Source organism: Poecilia mexicana, unplaced genomic scaffold, assembly GCF_051168715.1.
Source record: "Poecilia mexicana isolate PSO_F unplaced genomic scaffold, ASM5116871v1 scaffold_2, whole genome shotgun sequence".
Taxonomy (NCBI): Eukaryota; Metazoa; Chordata; class Actinopteri; order Cyprinodontiformes; family Poeciliidae; genus Poecilia; species Poecilia mexicana.
The window spans coordinates 21,548,144-21,568,669 of NW_028263371.1; the positions used below are offsets into that span (position 1 = coordinate 21,548,144).

A 20,526-nucleotide genomic window follows, 5' to 3' on the forward strand; every position below is an offset into this window, starting at 1 on the left:
TACTGACTTTGTGAAGGTTTTGGTGTTAAAGTCATTTAGTTCAGACATCTTGATTCAGCTCTTATTTTGTAGGACAGGAAGTGAGATCTTACCTTTGTAAAGCTTTGTGTGCAACAAGCTTCATCAGTTACTGAAATCTTCCTCATGTGGTTCACCTGGAAAATAGATTTAAAAATGACTCGTCTTCACAATCAGGTTGTTCTTTATGATAATGTTCCCATTTCTGCAGCGTCTCTGATGGAGGATTCAGAACTTGAACTAAATGACCCAAATCAATCTGACAGAGAAAAGACTCAATATTTTCTAGTTGATAGTTCAGGAACTGAATCACCACAAAATGAGAAAATGATCAACTTTCAGAATCTGAGCTGTAATGGATGTTGTAAAACTCTGAATTAGACGGATTGAAATAAAACGTTTACATCTGTCATACTTAGCAATGAGCTGCAGTTAAAATACAACCAGCAAGAAAAACATCATTAATAGATTAATGACCAAAAACTGGAGACATAAAATCTCTGATGATAAATGAAGGTACAGAGCAGTCAGCTGATACAGAGCCTGGAAGGAAACATGGAGAGAAAAACATCCGACTGAGTTTAAGATCCTGAGAAACATTTAGAAAAACTTTGAGTTTCTTTGTTGATCAAATGTTCTGGTTCTGCTGGTTTGGACTCTTTAAACCAGTTTGACTGGATCAGATGTTAGAATCAGTTCATCATGTTTCTTTTACATTCAGGGAAATTAATTTTCTACATTTTATTATTTATTAGTTAATATTTCAGTTTTAACTGCATCCTGTTGGCTTCAGTTCATCTTTTATTCTTTATTCAGATTGAACTGCAGTTTGTCAGAGACCAGCTGGACGTCTCTGTTCTCAGCTCTGAAGTCCAAACCGACCCATCTGACAGAACTGGACCTGAGCAACACCAACCTGGAAGGTTCTGGACTGAAGGAGCTCTGTGGTTTTCTACAGACTAAAGGCTGCAAACTGAAAGCATTGGGGTTTGTAATTATATAATTATTGATATTTCTGTGAACAATTATATAAATCCATCCATCCATTTTTTTACACCCTTGTCCCTTAGTGGGGTTAGGAGGGTTGCTGGTGCCTCTCCAGCTAACGTTCTGGGTGAGAGGCGGGGTACATCCTGGACAGTTCGCCAGTCCGTCGCAGGACAAACAACCATGCACACACATACTCACACCTAGGGACAATCTGGAGGGGCCAATTAACCTGACAGTCATGTGGACTGTGGGAGGAAACCAGAGTACCCGGAGAAAACCCACGAATGCACAGGGAGAACATGCAAACTCCATGCAGAAAGACCCGGGCGGGAATCGAACCCAGAACCTTCTTGCTGCAAGGCAACAGCTCTACAAACTGTACAGAGTTGGTACAGTTGGTAGAGCTGTGCAGCCCAATTATATATAATTGATCATAAATCAAAGTTCATATCTTTGGTCAAAGGTCATTCAACCCAGTCTAGAAAAGTGAATTCCTGGAATCTAACAGGAACAAATCAATAATCAATGATTGATGCTTCAACACTTTGATCAGAACCTGGAATGATTTTACTGACTAAAATCCTCCAACACAACATGACCCAGTACCAGGTTCTGGTTCTGGTTCTGAAGCCAGCAGGTCTTTATTGAAGCAGCAGCTTATATAAATTAACTTTAGTAAGTCGGTATTCCACCACAGTTGAATTTCATTTCTGTCAGAGTTGACAGCTATTAATCACAGCAAATAACACAGGAAAGACAAGAGAGAGTTAGATTCTGAATACTCGTGAGGAGAACAGACAGAGATGTGCTTTCAGTGACAAATCTCCTACTGCTCTGAAGCACATTTGCCTGCCCCTCTCTTTTTATTGTCTTTAGGATCCCTAATCACAGTCAGGGGAATCCTCAGCAGAGGATTCTGTTTCAGACTCAGCTTGTTTTACAAACAAAAGATACATCTGTGCCATCCGGTCCTCCATGGGCAAAATTGCTGTGGTGATGATACAGTTAAACAAAGAATGCAGGCAAAAAGTGCAACAGCATTCACACAAGGTTAAAATGGCATCAAGGACTCCCATTGATACCAAAGCAGAGAACACAAGGGTTCGGTACCTTCCAATAACCTCCAACCATGCATCCCACATAGAGGTGTTTGTTCCAGAGGCTTCCTTCATTTTCCCATTAAGGGTTCGGTGCCCCGTAATGGCCTTTGTCAGGCTCCCATCGGCTGCTGCGTTGTTTGGCAGGTATTTACAACATCTTTCTCCAGAGATAACACACACCCCCTTTTTCTCAGCTAGCGACATGTCAAGAGCTATACAGTTTTGGAAAGCCATCAGTGAAGTAGCGGCCAGCTGCTCATGAACCGCCTCGAAGTCAGCCTGTGTCCAGTTGCCTAGTTTTGCACGTTGTAATGAATGTAGTTTTGTTCACAGTACACCATCAACAAATTGTAGATTCAAAACCTGCTGCAATTTGGTCAACTAATTTATACTCATCAGACACACCACGAGGGACTCCGATGGCATCGATGTATGTTGGGACATCAGTTCCCCACTTCAGCTCTCGTTTCTGCAAGTGATGCTGCTGCTGAGACAGAACATTGGTTAGTTGTGTTGCAGAAATAGGATAAACAGAAACGGGTAACAACAAGGAAACTAGAGCACAAAGACCTGTCACCTTCCGGGGTAACCTATCAAAAAGGTTGTCATCACTGCACCACCACCAGACATCTGCACGAGAAACAGGGTTAAAGTATTTTTTCAGAGAGAACGTCAGTGCACGTTATGCCAGCAGGATTCCCTGATTTTTTCCCGCTCCCTGTTATGTTGATGCATGTGAAATTACCTGGAGCTACTCCTTTAGAGAAGACAGGTTTTGTTCCATCAACTGCTGCGAGAGGAAATATTGAATCATAAATCCTACACGTGCTATTAGGATTAGTTTTACTCATCACTTCTAGTAGACATTGTTTAGTAATAGTTGCTGGTGTTATACGTAGTAAAGGCCTTGGTTCCATGCACACTACACAATCTTGCTTCGCTGTTTTATCAGCCTGTTCTACCAGTAATAACTAATTATTACTTAGTCCTGACACACCTGTGCTGACTTTGAACCAGTCATCGACTGTTTCTACTTCCTTAACTTTTACCCCTTTTGTCCATCATAGATCATCATAGAGATTCACTAAAAATTTTGGATCAGGTCCTGATGTATAAGCCCACAAGTAAAATCCCCAGCATGTTACATCAGAGTCTTTTTTTATCGTAGGTGGAATAAGAGAATATGTGGTTGTGTTTATGCCTATCTGTATCCCATCATCTGCATGTGAAATACTAAATACTCGTTTTTGGTGCTGGGGGTACTCAGTAGTACCCCAGTCTTTTGTTCATTTATTTTCTTCGTCCACCACTAGAGTGTCCCAGTTAGTGTTAAGAACGTCATTTGTCATATACCAAGTGTAGTCCCTGTAATCTGCTGATAGTATGCTTGCCCACACTGAAAAAAATAACTCTTTGGATTAACATAAAAAAGTCATGGAAAGATTTTCCACCTGATTACTTTGCTTTATTTCAGCACTATGTAATTCTGTTACTCCGATTTAAAGCAAATGTGTTGGCTCAACTTAACTTTTGTGGTTGATTCAACTTATTTACTTTAGTTGGACCCAATGTAATTTAATAGAACCAGACCAACTAATTTTACACTGATAACTTCACACTACTTAATTAAGTTGATCCAACTCATGAAAATTAAGTTAGCTGAACAAACATGCTTCATGCTGAAAGAAAGCTATATAATCGTGTGGAAAATCTTTCCATGATTGAATTATGTTAATTCAAAGACATTTTCTTAAGTGCTATTAAATTAAGTGTTTTAAGACCACACTGAAAGAAGAAAGAACACTCAACAATTAGAAAAAGTACAACATGAACTGTATTTTCAAAATTATCCATTTTCTTTTTACACATCACAAAAAACAGCTGAGTTGAAAGTTGAAATAAACAACAAAAGGTCAGTTTTGTTATTCCAGAAAAAAACTGGGCTGTGTTTAGCATAGATCAAATTCATAACAACATAAAAAGTGTCAGTAAATTCGCTCAACTTTGCGAACTGTAACAGTTAAAATTTAGTTTTCCATTGCGGTCTTTAGAAAAACATGTAAAGATGCATTGCTCAAGTTGTTCATCACTTCCACTCCGTCCAGGAGAATCCCAACATCCTCAATGGCATCGCCAGGCTCTGCACTCTCCGGTCGGATAACAGATTCCACAGACGGTCTCGGCCATTTGTGCACCTTGATGATGGGAACAAGGGTGGGGATTTGGGGAGGAGAGATTTCACATCTCATTAAATAAAAAAATAACTTTACACTTGTTTGGCTGACTCAACAACAGCTAAGGTCCATCAAAGACCTGTCTGTGTTAATTGTGAGTCCAGTGGTAAGATTTCCCATTTAGAAAAGGTACCATATTTTCTACATTTTCACAAAAATCGTCTTATAATGCGGTGCACCTTGTGGTAAAATACGGTATATTGTCTCATATGGAAAAACATGAAGAGAAGGGATGAATCCCAAACAGGCCCCATATTCCATGGCCTGTTCTCCTCAATTGAAATGACAGTCTGAGGATCCACCACACAGACTGTCATTCCAAACCAGTCCTACTTATGTGCAAGTACAAAGCCCTGACTCTGTACACAAACCAAACATCTTATACATGAAGAACCTGTCTTATTTTCTGGATGGAGGAAATGTCATGACTATGTGTGGTAGTTATTTCCAAATAGAGCAGTACTAACATCTTAGGTAAAGTTAGTTCATATTTTTGTCTGCGTATGAAACAATGCTGTTAGAAAAAAAGGCTAAATAAAACAGGCCAAAGATCTTTTTGTGGAGTTTAACTCACCTAAAAATCCTCATTTTAAACCCACTTAACAATAACTGTAATTATATCAATCTTACTAATGATTATCCTTTTCTGTGGGAGAAATCTAAAAGCATCTCAAAAGTCAAATTAAAATTGAATGTACCCAAGTGAAAAAAAAGAAGAGTTTTAATGATCTTCTCTTACTTTAAATTTATTGGTAATTCACAGGAAGTCCAATTAACTCCAACTATCATCACCTCTTTTGTGGACACAAAGATAAATTAATATACCATGTACTCTTTCTCCAGCTTCTCTGGATCTTCATTCAGGTATGCACACAGACCTTTTAGGATCCACTCTCGTCTGACTTCAGCCGTGTTTTCCTAAATATGCAGATCAGAAAACAATGAGAACAACCGCAAAAATCCAGCAGTATACTGTAGGGTCACATACTTGAAAACTTAGCTACATTCAAATGAAGTCACAACGAAAGTGATCAGTGGCTTGCAGCCTATTTGAAAGATCTTTAAAATTGTTATTCTCCTTTCATTATGCCATGACTAAAATTAAGTTTAACATTTTATTTAAACTTCTAACTGAAGCTGTCACCTAAGAAATATTTATGTCTGAAACAAGGGTACAGTATAGGGGGATATACTGTGAAAAATCTATTTCCTCTGCCTTCTCCCAGTGCTAGAAACAACCAGTCAGTGGCAGGAGAGTTTTAGTGCTGTCAATCACAATCTCATGTTGCTGCTCATCCTTCTTCCCCCTTGCTCTGTACTATTCTGTAGCTAGCATAGGGCTGATAGCAGCTCATATCTACTAGACAGAGAGAGACAACACTCCTTACAGTTCCACATCCCCACGCAAATAAAGACAAAGAAAACTGACTTGCCAAATACAAGTTCAGCTGAACCCTTATAATCGCTCTAACACTTGATTCAGTCATTTTAGATCTGGCAAAACTTACCATTAGCCACTGCAATCTAAAACTTGATGGCCGATGACCCCCTTCACCAGTGCTTATGTAGGTGGATAACAGACAGGTGATGTTCTGAAAGAGATCAGATTTTCAAACATTAAAATATGTAATTCACCCTGAGCAGAGTTGTATCTGAACATTCAAACTTTTAGTACCAGTCTATTGAATGCATCATGAATCAATCAATCAAATTTTATTTGTACAGCACATTTCAGCAGAAAGGCATTTCAAAGTGCTTTACGTAATTAAAAACAGAAACACAGAGTCATGCAACATTTAATAAACAGTGAAACAGATAAAAAGTAAAGCCAAAAACATTAAAAACATTGAAGACATTAAAACCGCACTAAGCCTAATTTAGCTATAAGCAACTCTAAACAGGTGGGTTTTAAGTTGGGATTTAAAGGCACCCAGTGTTTCAGCTGTTCTGAAACTGAATATAACCACTGGGCACATGCAAGCATGTATGTGCAGAACAGTGGTGAACTGAACATGGTAGAAAACAATGAAAATATAAAACATAAAAATCAAACAAAAACCTCAACATTTCAAAATTAAACCGATAAACTTAAAAATTGTTTTTGAACTACAATTATTTATGGAAAAACAAGTACAATAACAAAATACATCTTTAGAGCAGAGGAATATATGTATTTAAAAAATAAGGAAGCTCAAGTCTGTTCATGGACTACCATAATAGGAATAATGGACAATCCTCTGAGTGTTTCAGCCAGAAAAAAATACTAGAAATCCATAGTTAGAAGGTGGACATTTATGTGGACATTGCAAGCACATTTAAAGCTCTAACAGCAAAGGTTTCCGCAGGTTCCTCTCACTCAAATTTAATACTTTTTATTATTAATAAATGAAGAATCTGTATTACGATAGAAAGCCACAAAAGTGTGTGTGCATCCAATGTCCACTCTGCATTTACCTACATAATAACAGTACTGAAATTAAATAATAATAAAAAAACATTTAAATAGACTTATGTTTGGCCCCAGTGTTTACAATCCACTAAACCTCAGACTTCAGAGTTTGTATGGCACCAGATGCTGAATTTACATCAGTCCAACTTTTTTCCAGGGAGTTTTAACAACCTGAGGAGGAGCAAAACTGTGACATTTATGGGGTCCGTTTTTTGTCTTGACAGCAGCTTTGTGATCCTTACACTGCTTCATGTGATGTTAGCATGATTTGAGTACATCAATTACATAGAAACGTGACCGAACATAGAAAAAAATGTTTTTTTTAAAAAAAGTCTGATGATTTTAATTTGCATCTTTTTATTTCGATTTTTATTTTGATTTAGACGGATGAAAATAGACTGAATCTTACCTTTTTCAAATTAAGCAGATCCAAATCAGGAATCTTCCCGCTTCTCTTGAAAGAACAGTTTGAAGTTTTCCTAGACACAAGGTCTCGCGTGATCTTCCGTAATTTCGCTATCATCTCGCGTGATCTTCCGTAATTTCGCTAGCATCTCGCGTGATCTTCCATAATTTCGCTAGCATCTCGCGTGATCTTTCGTAATCTCGCCAGTGTCTCGCGTGATCTCCGGGTCTCGCTAGACCCTCTTCGGCGGGAAATTAGTCTGACTAAATTGAATCACGTTGTCTCAACTTGAATACATTTTATTAACGCTAGATTGTTGAATTTTATGTTTATTTGACGTGATTTTGTCATATTTGCCTTTGAAACATAAAATAATTCTGTTAAACATGTTATTTTTTATAAATGCAATAACCACTTCAATTCAGTTGTGCTTTGACACAAGCATGGAGCAAGCAGTAAATGGTGCAAATGTTAGAAAAACGCTGATTAATTACCAGCTAACCATCACTTCATGTGATGTTAACACATGTTAGCCACTGACATGAGTACATCAATTACATAGTGTGAAGGTATCACTGTTAAATAAGTTGGTTTCAACTAAATTTGCATTATTTGGTCCAAAACATTGCAAATTAGTTGGTCTGGTTCTATTAAATTACATTGGGTCCAACTAAAGTAAATAAGTTGAATCAACCACAAAAGTTAAGTTGAGCCAACACATTTGCTTTAAATTGGAGTAACAGAATTACATAGTGCTGAAATAAAGCAAAGTAATCAGGTGGAAAATCTTTCCATGATTTTTTTTATGTTAATCCAAAGAGTTATTTCTTTCAGTGTACATAGCAACACTGATATGTGCACAATCCTGCCAGGAAAATTTAGTATTCTCTAAACTGCAGCTGGCGTTTTCCTGGCACGAAAAACAATCATCTCGCAGGGCCTCGTGTGATTTCCCATGATCTCGCGGGATCTGCCGTGATCTCGCTCGTCGCCTCCAGCACAAGATCAGTCTGACTATAATGAATCGTGTTATCTCAACATGATTCAATTTCATAAACATTAAGTTGATGAATTTCTTGTTTGTTCAACAGGATTTTATCATGTTTTTGTTTAAAACATGAAATTATTGTGTTAAAAGTACATGATATTCTTTTATTAATCTAATAACCCCCTAAGTTCATTTTTTTGAGTGCAGGAGATTGAAACCACGACCATTGAATTAGATGAAAAGCATACCTGGATACCCGCTCTCATTCCATTAGCAGTGCTACAAGAATATTTGTGATCACTAACACCATGCGTTTGTCTCAGATAGGAACATAAAATAAAAATGAAAACAACATTTTTATTCACCATTTCAGTAATTTGTAAGTTCGTTCGGCTCCTAAGGATGCTCTCGGGTTGTGGACAATCTTCACCAGTTTTGAGACGGTCAAACTATTCTTAGCTGAAATGACCTTCTTGCAGTGTGCTAAATGCACCCAGATTGACCTTCCTGCTATTTTTACAGCTGTGGGAGTAGTCAGCAGCACCTGATACGGCCCGTCCCACTTAGGAGAATACCAGTGTTTCTTCTTTATGCTTCTTATCAGCACCCAATCTCCATGTTCCACTAATAGATCTTCCTGCTGGGACACAAAAGGAGGATCCTCAGTTTCTTTCTGTCTCTGTTTTTCTAACATGGTTCTCATATAATCAGCTAAATTGGCTTCCTCATCTATTTCCCATTGATTTTTAAAATGCGGCAATCTGTATGGCCTTCCAAACAATGTTTCAAAAGGTGTAAGCCCTGATGTACTTGTAATGTTAATGTATAATTTTACCAAATCTAAACATTGTGTCCAGGGCCGACCGGTTTCTTCAATACATTTTTTTAGTCCGTTTTTAATTGTAGCGTTCATCCTTTCCACTAACCCAGCACTCTGAGGATGGTAGGGACAGTGATTTTTTAGATCTATGTGAAACATAATTCCGATTTTCTTTATAATTTGATTTACAAAATGAGTGTCATTATCACTATATATTTTCTCAGGAATCCCATATCTAGGAATTATATCTTTGCAGAGTGCTTTTGCTACCGTTAAGGCATCCGGGTTTTTGGTTGGAAAAAGTTCAATCCACTTAGAGAAGGCATCAATTATCACCAAACAACACCTTTTCCCTTCACTTTTATTTAATTCTATAAAGTCAATGTGTATAACTTGAAATGGGTATTGTGGGTTTGGAAATTTCCCTCTACGCGGTCTTAGGTTACCTTGAGAGTTGTGTTTTGCGCAGATTAAACAAGTTCTACAAAATTTTTTTGAATAAGAAATGAATCTATAAGTAGTATAATATTGATGTACTTGTCCGACCATTCCCCCTGTCGAGACATGCGACATGCCATGGCTCGATTCTGCAGCCCATTTATATAGATTTTTTGGTAAAATAGGTTTATTTTCAGAGCTTTTATAGATATCATCTATTATTGTTGCTCCTTTCTTTATCCATAAGTCTTTTTCATTTTGTGGACTTGCTTGTTGCATTTCACGTAGAACTTTTGATCATAAGATTGAGTTTTCTTCTAAATGTAACACTGTTACTGTTCCTGCCGCTGCTTGTTTTGCCATCTTATCAGCGAACGCATTCCCCAGGGACACTCCGTCTGTCCCTGCAGTGTGTGCCGCACATTTGCAGGTTGCTAGTTGCTTTGGGAGTTGTACAGCTTCAAGTAATTCTTTTAACAATTCTGCATGTGTCACTGGTTTTCCTGTTGATGTTATCATACCTCTATGTTTCCAATATTGTGCAAAAGTATGAACGGTTGCAAACACATACTGACTGTCAGTATAAATCGTTACTGTTTTATCTTTCATAAGTTTACAAGCTGTGGTAAGTGCGATTAATTCTGCAGCTTGGGCTGAGTAATGTGAAGGGAGCTTTTCAGCTTTCAGCTTATCAGTTACCACTGCACACCCAGTTTGAGTTTTCCCTAGTTCATCTTTTTTCGAGGAACCATCTACAAAAAGTGTTTCACCTCTGTCTAATGGTAGATCTTTTAAATCGCTTCTGCTTCTAGCTGTTTGTTCTGCTAATTCCTGACAGTCGTGCTTTGTGCCATCATCTGTGACAGGTAACAGTGTTGCAGGATTTAACACTGTGCACCTCTCAATGGTCAGATGAGGCTGAGACAACAGGGTGGACATACAGGAGAGGAGTCTTGCAGGTGATAAAAAGGTCATATTTGTCTGTAACAATAGTGCTGATACCCTGTGTGGTACTTTTAGCGTTAATGGATGGAACAGTACAATAGGAGCGCTAACTTCAACAGCCATGGAAGCAGCAATAACAGCCCTCACACAGTGAGGCAACGCACACGCCACACTATCTAGTTTAGAGGAGTAATATGCGACCGGTCTCATTTTATCACCATGTTGTTGTGCCAGTACCGAGGTCATGAAATGACCTTTGCATGTCCACCATCTGAACAAAAGGTTTTTGATAATTTGGTAAAGCTAGGGCAGAGGTTGACACAAGGGCCTGCTTTATTCTGCAAAATGCCTCTTCCTCTATGTCTGTCCATTTCAATGGAGAGGACATTTTGAGATCTTCATTGTACATTAATTTGTTTAAAGGTGCCACAATTTCTGCATAATTAGGCACACAACTTCGACAATAATTGGTCGAACCTAAAAATGACATTTGTTTTTGTTTGTGGTTTTGGCTCTGGAAAATCGCTGTTTTTCTATCCTCCATGATGGTACGCCCCTCCGCACCCAAATTATGACCCAGATATTTTACCTGTGTCTTGCATAGTTGTAATTTATTTTTATTGACCTTATGACCCTCTTCAGATAAATATTTTAGAAGCACCAAAGTGTCTTGCAGACAGGTTTCCCTGTCCGGAGACGCTAATAAAACATCAACATATAATAAGATTTGACTCCCTCCTGGAGGTTGAAATGTTGACATGCTTGCACTCACAACTTGTGCAAAAATTGTAGGGCTTTCACAATAGCCTTGGGGCAATCTGGTATATGTGTACCTTTTTCCTTCAAAAGTAAAGGCAAACCAATATTGACTTTTTCTATTGGCATTGAGAAAAAGGCATTACTGATGTCTACTACTGTGAATACTTTTGCATCTGGTCTAAGAGAATTCAACAATGTGTGTGGATCAGGAACACAAGGGGCCCTCTGAACCACCGCATTCAGAGGGTTTCACTCTTGGTCTAAACTCTGTTTTGGGCCTAATCTGCACAGGCAAAGTTCCTTTGACAAGGCCCACATATGTAGGCCCTTTGACCATAAATTCTCAGGAATGTCCCTGAGGAGGACTTCCTCTTCTTCTGATAACATCAGTTGTCAGTGTCTGGTGGGGTGTAAATGTTGCCCCTTTTGCACTGACACAGACCAGCTCAATGTTTTCCTGGTCAGCCCAGTAGACTGGCTGACTGCTAGATTTGTGGAAGTGGTTACCCAATCGGTAGCTGTGTTCCCTCTTCCACAATTCTGCCTAAATGGCTCCACTGCACATCTTTTTGTTTAAAAAGAGGCAAATGGAGAGACCTCCACATTTTGTTTAATGGTTTCAGTTTGTCTGGGAGAGCAACAGCTGCCACCGCGTTGTGCTCCGTGTCTGTGTACAGATAGGTCACCCTTATCATGGCTGGGGTGACCTTTTCGAGTGCGGCCTCATAATTTTCATCAGGCCCAGGAGTGTTTTTGACCCAAAGGGTGATATGTAGGTCCTCAGGAGACTTTTGATCCTGTGGGGCGGAGATTACTTTACGCCCCTTGTCCAGGAGTGCTTGCGCGCTGTTGTGTGGAGGTTTATGTGGGATCTTCAACGAATAATAATAATGTGGTTCCCCACATCCCTGGACTACAAAGAAATCTCCCCCTTTCATCTCCGACCGTCTTTTAACTGCAATGTGTCCCTCAGTGGTTGGAATCAAAGCTAATCCTAGCTTTAAGGGGTGTAAGGGGCCGTCTCTGCCCAGTAGATTTACTGGGCATTCTGGAAGCATCAAAATGGACATTTGGAAAGCCTGTCCTAGTGGATCTCTGAGCCATATTAGCTCTGATTCGTTGGCTTGTGTCAGTTTCCCCCCAGCGGATCTTACTGCGACAGTTTTCCCACTAATCTTTACTCCCGGGATGTTTTCCCTACACGCTGTTCTACATGCACCAGTGTCACAAAGGAAAACTACAGGTTTACCATTTATGAAAAGAGTTACTTCTGGTCTAATACTGTCCATAGATAATAGGTCGTGCAGATTTAATTGGACTTCTTCACCCCCCAAGTCATCTGATCCTAGTCATTCTGACTGACTTTTGTTTTGTTCTGGACAATATCTAGCCATATGTCCCTCTTTCCCACAACACCAGCACTCTGAACCGCTGCATTTGTTCTCATTCTGCCTGTAGTTTCCCCTTCCCCTTTTTCCTCTTTGTCCTCTGTAATTCTGACCTCTGCCCCTGAAGCCCTCTTTCCCTCTCTTCTCCTGATATAACACTTGTTGTTCTTCCTCCTGAAAAAAGGCTCCTGAAACTTTTTTCTTTTCTTTTGTGACTTTCTCTGCATGAATAGCATGATTTATGTATTCATCTAGAGTCCCAGTCCCCAATCCAATGTAATGTTTAGTTACCCATGCCCTTATTCCTTCTTTTGACCCCGCATGCAATGCGTTTAGTTGTTGTCTATATGGGCTGTTTTCCTCCCCACTTTCCACTAACCCGCTATGTATTTTAAATGCAGTTGTCATTCTTATTCTATAGTCCTCAAAAGACTCTTCTTCCTTCTGTTTGACTCTGCTTATCTCAATGTAATTTGCTCTGCGGCTCCATTCTCCCCGAACATGATGCCAGTCGGAGCTTAAAGCAGTCATCCACATCTGTTGGACTTCCTGTCCATTCAGGTTATAGGATTTACGCAGACCTTCCATTTCTTCAACAAAACGGTTCACATCCTCTTTAGGAGGTGTGATCCCTTCTAACGCCTTTTTAACATCCTCCAAGGTCCATGTTCTGTACACCAGAATTGTGGGATTTGCTCCATCTCTCCCTGTATTAGGATTTGCTACTTCTATCATGGGATATAAGCCAGCTGTATATTGTTGACTATCTGTCCCTGTTGGATGTTGGAGGGAGGGGGGAAGAGGCTCTGGAAGAGCCGTCGCTCCCTGCACTAAGCTTTCTCCCCATGTTCTGGACCACTCAAACTTTTCTCCTTTTGACCTAGTAGTGGGTCCTTCACTACGGTTTTCTTCATATTCTGAGGGTGAAGGCAACTTAGGGTATAATCTTTCAGATTGTTTTTTCTCCTTAGTGTTGTTGCTCCTGCTTTCATCCCCTTTATCTATTGCTACTGACTGCTGCACTGTCTGATATCTCCCCAGCCCAGTTTCATTATCTTCACTTCTATGGAACATCAGATTCTTTTCTACACTTTGCTCTGTTTTTCTCCTAGATTGTTTTGTCCCTTCTTCTCTTTTTAAAGCTTCTTCCAACCAAAATTCTATATCATCATATCCTTCTGCGCGCTTCTTTTTTGGATTTGACTTTGTTTTTTGCTTTATGTTATCCTGTAGTAAAGTTAGTTTCTGTGAATTTAGTCGGCCGTCAAAATTATAGGTAGTTATCCATTTATGTAAATGTTTTATTTTGCACAGATCCTTGTTTTCAACATATTTCCAGTCATTTGATTTTAAACTGTCTGTCGGTTTATTTTTGCTGATCCCTTTCCCCATTTTTATTTAAATTTGGTCCAGGTTCGTTGACTCCTAGGGAGTCCTATGAACTGGAGTTTGTTTCAGTAGGTCAGCAATTAAAAAGACCTTGTTGTGGTATTCTCCACTTCAACTCTTTCCAGTGGGAGGATCTTGCCTTTGCATCCACAAGAGGTTTGTTGCTTACAACCCTACTGTGTTATATGAGGTAAAATACCGAGTGGTATTTAAACCTCCAATCACTCTCACTTTTTGTGACGGAAATTAAGCGCCTGTCGTCACCGGACTCCGCAGTCCGTTTAACACGGGGATACCAGGCCCTCGATGCCGGGACAGGGCAAGGTCTACTACCTTGCGAAATTTTTACCTGTTAGAGTCTAGAATTGACAGGGTTTTATATACGCGCAATGACCTCCAGTCACTCGCCACTTTTAACCAAGAATCACTCACCCCTGTTGTCTTTCCTTGGAGTCTCGTCAACCTTCAGATCCCAGCAGGCAGGCAGAGTGCCAGCCCTTGAACAGGTTCTGAAAAGCTTCCACTAGGAAGCTTGCCGTGCACGGTCTCTACTGGCATCCGCCTCACCTGCCGGAATCCTTCCGGTATGTTGAGATCCGGCTCAAAGGACCAAATTATGTCAGAGTTGACAGCTATTAAACACAGCAAATAACACAGGAAAGACAAGAGAGAGTTAGATTCTGAATACTCGTGAGGAGAACAGACAGAGATGTGCTTTCAGTTACAATCTCCTACTGCTCTGAAGCACATTTGCCTGCCCCTCTCTTTTTATTGTCTTTAGGATCCCTAATCACAGAGAGCGCTGTAACTCTAAAGGGAGGGGAAAACACTTCATCACACAGTCACAGCGCCAAGATTATCACTAACTAACAACTCAATCTATCTCGCACTAGCTTATCCAGTTCCTGATCCAGGATCAGACAGGACAAGTTGTGAATCTTCACAGTGATGGTTTTATAGCTATCTAAGAGGTCAAAGCAGGGCGTTCTGTGAAGAGCTGCTGTCACTGCTCTTCTTCAGAGAGGCCCTCTGAGAAAGGAAATCAGAGTGAATAACAATACAGAAACATTTCTTAAAACATATGACTAAAACAAATAAGAGTACATAAACTAAGAACATATAAAACAGTATAACAAATAGTTGATAATACAATTTACCTAACAATTTCTCATGGTAAAAGTTATAATAGTCCCACAAAGTCCAGATTCTAATCTAAATGAACCCACTTTATCCCTGTAAATAATGACCTCCAAATTTAAAATTAGTTTACTTTAAATTATAGCCACTGTAATGTGAACCAAATAAAGTTAGATCATCTTCCTATGTAGTTGAAACGTGGCACACAATGCAAGTCAGTGAAGTTTAAGGAAACAATTTGTTAACTAGAATTATAATACTTTGTCCCTTTCCCATTCTCGTCATGCTGAAAGGGAAAAACACATTAGCATGATGTGGGACAAACAGAGTGAACCATCTATGAATGCATTTCCAAGAAATGCAAAGAGCTGTACCACAATTCTTGCAATCGTAAAACTTCTGACACCAGGAGATGTTTTTTCTACAATCCTACTGTAAACCAACAAAGGTCAGAATGTCAAGCGAGAAGAATGTGAGACAATCAACCCAGTAAATGTAGTATGTCCTGTGATAAATTAGGTTAGAGAAAAAATAAAAAAGCAGGCATCCCACTCAATACGAGAAACATTTGGAAAAAATAGTGAAATATTACCAACTTCAACTGGCAACCAGTGGCTGCAACTCGGAGGCCAAATCACGCCGAAGGAGGGGTCAGAGGACTGAGGTCACATGCCGAGAGGTGGAAAATCCAGGACCACCAGGCAACCAGACAAACAGGACATCTGCTGAGCTGCAGCTGGACATGCCCAATGGCTATCAGCAGATATCAGTTCTTATCTTGTCCATCGAGAACTGTCCAGAGTAATAGAGTCGTTCCATAGTGTAAAAACACCCGGAACAGGCCAAGCATCCGTAGAGCACAGGGGCTGCAGTGTCCCCTTCTTGAACTGAGCTCAGCTCTAGATGACAGCAGTGTTTGTGGGGGAGAAAACACAGTAAAAGTCACAGAACAAAGGAGGGTTTCCACCCAAACTACTTCATCACCCGTCAGGATGTCTTTGATCCTTGAAGTGCGGCGACCTGCCAAATCCAGCAGTAGCTGCTTCATCAATAACAGTCAGAGAGCTCATCCATCCCGGGTCCTGTAAGCATCAGCGTGACCCAAGTAACAGGAAATAGCAGGTAATCTTCACCGACCTCAGTCACAGTATAGGAGGCGACTTTGCTTCCAATTGACAGTCCGGCATCAGAGGCACAGTTCGTAGCTGCAACACTGTCATCTCACACCTTCCAGCTCAGTTCCCAGCCTCAGAAACCCTCCCTGAGACCAACTTCAACCTCCAAGAGCAGAACTGCCAGAGGAAAATAATACAAGATAAAAAATTCAACAAAAGTCTATGCCAACTTTGCTCACTCCAAAATGTCAAATGAATTTTCACTTCTCTGTGTTCTGTTATTCAAAATACACTGAGATGTTCTAAGTTTCTAAGTTCTGTCAGTAATATCTTTATAATAACCCCCTGTGTTTTTCTTATTTTCAAAAGAAAAACAGAGGCGCAAATTTGAAGGACTTCCCCCCAATATGCTAAAATTTCAACAGGTCCAAATATTGTCTATACAGCAAGGAATAGACACTACTTGCTGTGTCTATTCCTTGTGCCATATAAAGCAATAATTGGTTCAGTTAGTAAGTTAGTGTGTTAGTAAAAAAACAAAAAGAAAACGCCCTCGTTGGATGAGAATCTCAGATCGACATAAATGGAGGTGGAGACTCTGATATGAAGAATCTGCTTGAGATCCTGGAGAGTTCAGTCAGTAAAGTGAAGAAACTGAAGTTTGTCTTTAACATTTATCCAATAAAATCATTCATTGATACTTTAGTCCTTAGTTTAATTAAGGATTTTATTGTAATACTTTAAAACATCCTTTTTAAATGACAGATTAAAATCTCTAAAACTTTTTACCTTATGAGTTATTTTCATATTTCAGACTTTGAGATTATTGAACTTTGTTTTTCAGTTTTTAAAATGTTTCTGACTGATGAACAAAATGAGTAAAATAATTCAAATGAAGTTAATTAATGATGGAGATGTTTCAGTTTGGTTGGTAAAGATTCAGATTGTTTTATTTCTGATTCTCATCTTTACATCCAGAATGAAATGTTTTCCTCCAGTCGAGCCACAAACACTGACCAGTTCAAATCATCATTAATGAAACATCTAAGAAGTGACTGATTGTAGAAAAGCAAATCTAGATGAACTGAATGACAGTGAGGTTTGCAGCAGCAGCAGCAGGTTCCTCACTTTGTCCTGAAGCTGTGGTTCTGTTGGGCCGGGTCAGAGAGGAACCGTCCTCTTCAGTCTGACAGCTGTCAGTCGGTTGGAGCCTCGTCTCTGTGATGAAGCTTCATCAGGTCACGTCTCCTTAGGAAATAATGGCCTCCATTGGCTTTCAGCAGCTTTAAGAACAACCCAAGGCCATTCATGAATAAACTGAGTGGTTCTGATCCGGTTACCAAGTCGGGTCTCCAGCTGGTGATCAGGAACCAGCAGCCAAAGCCTTCAGCCTATGTCTCTGTGAAATTGGATTGAGATTGCAGTTTCTGATTCAGGAAATGGCAAAAGGGCGATTCCACCTAATGTTTCACTGTTTTCAGCATCTTATGAAAAAACAAAATAACTAAAACTGGATATTACAGCAAAATAATGGAAATTTCTGACGAGGAGTTCAGTTCTCATGTGGTCCAGATATAAAAAGAGAATGAAATCACCCTTTACTGAAGTTCCATAAATCACCTCAAGGTTTCCCCAATACCACACTTAGTTTTAAATATTCTGCTATTAGTTGATATTAATCTTGTCCAGGTTCAAATATGTGTTGTAAATGAAAGTGGTGAATAATTAGGTCAAATTGCCCTTTAGCCGTTTAGCCAAGAAGTTGGTTTCTCCCATCAGAAACCAACTTCAGCTTCATCTGAAAAAATCCAGACCACTGAGTTTTTCTGAGCTCAACAGGCTGCAGGTTCTTCAGGACATGAGTATTCAGGTCCAGACATCAGAACCAGCTGAAGCACATGAATCTGGACCAGGTGTGTTAGGAGGTTCTGCACATGCTCAGACTGAAGGTTCACCGTCTGACAGAGAAAGTCGACCAACTCTGGATGAAATGGTTCCTAGAAACAGGGAAGCTTTCTGGGGACTCAACTGCCTGGAGCTGCAGCTCATGCAGGAGTTTTATGTTGGCAGGAAGCAAAACATGGAGGTGTGACCAACAGGTGGAGATCTTTCTAAAAGTAACAAGATGCACCTGAACACAGATTTAACAGTGCACAATATTTTATTTAACATTTCTTTAAAACATCTTTTTAAAAACGAGGCTTCAGGCCCACTACTCGGTCCCTGGAACAAAAGGAACCAGGACAGATACATTCAATTATTCCAAAAGGAATAAAACACGCAATGCAAAAGAAATTAATAAATCAAACAAAGAAAACCAATTAGTAACTTCAATCACACAAAATAAAAGAAAACAATGGAACAAATTGTTGTCATCCTCTTCCAAATGCCCTTCAACAAGGCCAGAGGAGTAATGCCCCGTGCACACAGCCTGCCCAATCCGCAACAGGTTTAGTTGAGAGCAGCCCAAACAAACAGGAAGACAAGACAAGACAGCAGACCATCCAAAGCGCTGCAGCTCCAAAAACAATCAGGTACCCAGGGGTGGAAACACAGCCTAACCCGGGAGGAAGCGGGTCAGCAGGTGAGGACCAGATTGAAGCCGCCCGCCACAGCAACCCCCAGCTGCAGCCGGCAACGCCATCAGAGCAACACTGCAGAAACGCACGACAAATGTAGCAGCCAAAAACCAACCATGATCTCAGCCACGGATAGCAAAACTGCCACTTACGATCGCAGACGAGTCGACATGTAGCCGCCAACCGTAGCAAGAGTGGGAGAAACAAAGACGCAGCCACCTTGCAGCAGCCTGCCCAAATAGGCATCTGCCCCGCCCACCAATCAACGGTGCGCTTCTAGTTGCACCTGACGGACAGAGCGGGGAAGGTGGAACACCATCCCACCACAGAAGCAGGTGATGAGTTTCCATTTTAGTGTCAATTCCACTGATGGAGCAAATTACAAGTCAGTCGTCCTCCAAACCACTGAGAGCAGCTTCCAGAGGAAATCTGAGTTTGTTCTGACAGTCAGACTCTGTCAGGATGACCACAGTCTTCTGGTTGAGTTCCTGACAATTCAGACAATTAAATGCATAGAAAAACAGATCAGCATCACACCCAAACCATCAAGAAGTCCAAACCATAAAACAGACATTAATTACCTGAGAAAAGTAGAAAAATGAACAAAATACAAAAATAAGAGACAAAGCAAAGGTGCCTTTGGGAACTGCTCGTGCGGCTGCAGACAAAGCAATTCGATTTGCTTCTGTGAAGTGGAGACTTTTATTAAGAGGTGTATTCCTAATTTTAATATATGCATTGAAGGTGTGTCCTCTTTCTAAACCTCTAAGCAGTTTCAAATTACCTAGATAGGATGGTGTAAATGCTTTTGTCACTTTCTTTGAGACCTATTCAAGAAACAAATATGAACAGAGAGAAAGAGCAAAGAACTGAATTTATTTCTTCTCTCATCACAGATTTGGTGCCTGTAAGATCCAAATGGCTGAATGTGAAGTTTTGGCCTCAGCTCTGAAGTCCAATTCAGATCTGAATGAACTGGAAATAAGTGACATCCAACTGGGAACAATATATGGTGAAACCATTGGAGACTCTGATATGAAGAACCTGGTTGAGATCCTGGAGACTTCAGTCAGTAAAGTGAAGAAACTGAGGTTTGTTTTCTCTATTTATACAATAAAATCATTTATTGATACTTTAATCCTTAGATTAATTAATGTTAATATTTTTCTTTTAAAACAACCTGTCTAAATGTCAGAATAAAATCTAAAACCTTTTACTTTACAAATTAATTATATTGTTATTTATAGCTTTGAGATTATTGAACTTTCAGTTTTTAAAATGTTTCTGACTGATGAACAAACTGAGTAAAATAATTCAAATGAAGTTAATTAATGATGGAGATGTTTCAGTTTGGTTGGTAAAGATTCAGATTGTTTTATTTCTGATTCTCATCTTTACATCCAGAATGAAATGTTTTCCTCCAGTCGAGCCACAAACACTGACCAGTTCAAATCATCATTAATGAAACATCTAAGAAGTGACTGATTGTAGAAAAGCAAATCTAGATGAACTGAATGACAGTGAGGTTTGCAGCAGCAGCAGGTTCCTCACTTTGTCCTGAAGCTGTGGTTCTGTTGGGCCGGGTCAGAGAGGAACCGTCCTCTTCAGTCTGACAGCTGTCAGTCGGTTGGAGCCTCGTCTCTGTGATGAAGCTTCATCAGGTCACGTCTCCTTAGGAAATAATGGCCTCCATTGGCTTTCAGCAGCTTTAAGAAGAACCCAAGGCCATTCATGAATAAACTGAGTGGTTCTGATCCGGTTACCAAGTCGG

General features: G+C 39.9%; 3 protein-coding genes across 3 annotated transcripts in view; 1 reads left to right on the forward strand and 2 right to left on the reverse strand.

Annotated features, from left to right (window-relative positions):
• Positions 1-19,943, forward strand: part of LOC106912474 (ribonuclease inhibitor-like) — a 90,259-nt gene extending 70,316 nt beyond the window's left edge. The window contains exons 4-5 of the mRNA XM_088003987.1: positions 835-1,005; positions 19,652-19,943. Coding sequence (XP_087860113.1) covers positions 835-1,005; positions 19,652-19,943 — 463 coding nt within the window. The remainder of the gene's footprint in view (positions 1-834; positions 1,006-19,651) is intronic.
• On the reverse strand, positions 3,685-7,443 carry LOC148160592 (uncharacterized). Its single transcript, XM_088003836.1, has 4 exons — positions 7,201-7,443; positions 5,851-5,934; positions 5,168-5,260; positions 3,685-4,303 (listed from the first exon to the last, which is right to left on the reverse strand). Exons 1-4 carry the CDS (start codon positions 7,312-7,314, stop codon positions 4,136-4,138), a joined length of 459 nt encoding a protein of 152 aa, XP_087859962.1. The 5' UTR covers positions 7,315-7,443; the 3' UTR covers positions 3,685-4,135.
• On the reverse strand, positions 10,345-18,927 carry LOC148160593 (uncharacterized). Its single transcript, XM_088003698.1, has 5 exons — positions 18,908-18,927; positions 18,739-18,830; positions 14,461-14,556; positions 12,649-13,308; positions 10,345-10,361 (listed from the first exon to the last, which is right to left on the reverse strand). Exons 1-5 carry the CDS (start codon positions 18,925-18,927, stop codon positions 10,345-10,347), a joined length of 885 nt encoding a protein of 294 aa, XP_087859824.1.
• Positions 19,944-20,526: the final 583 nt, after the last annotated feature.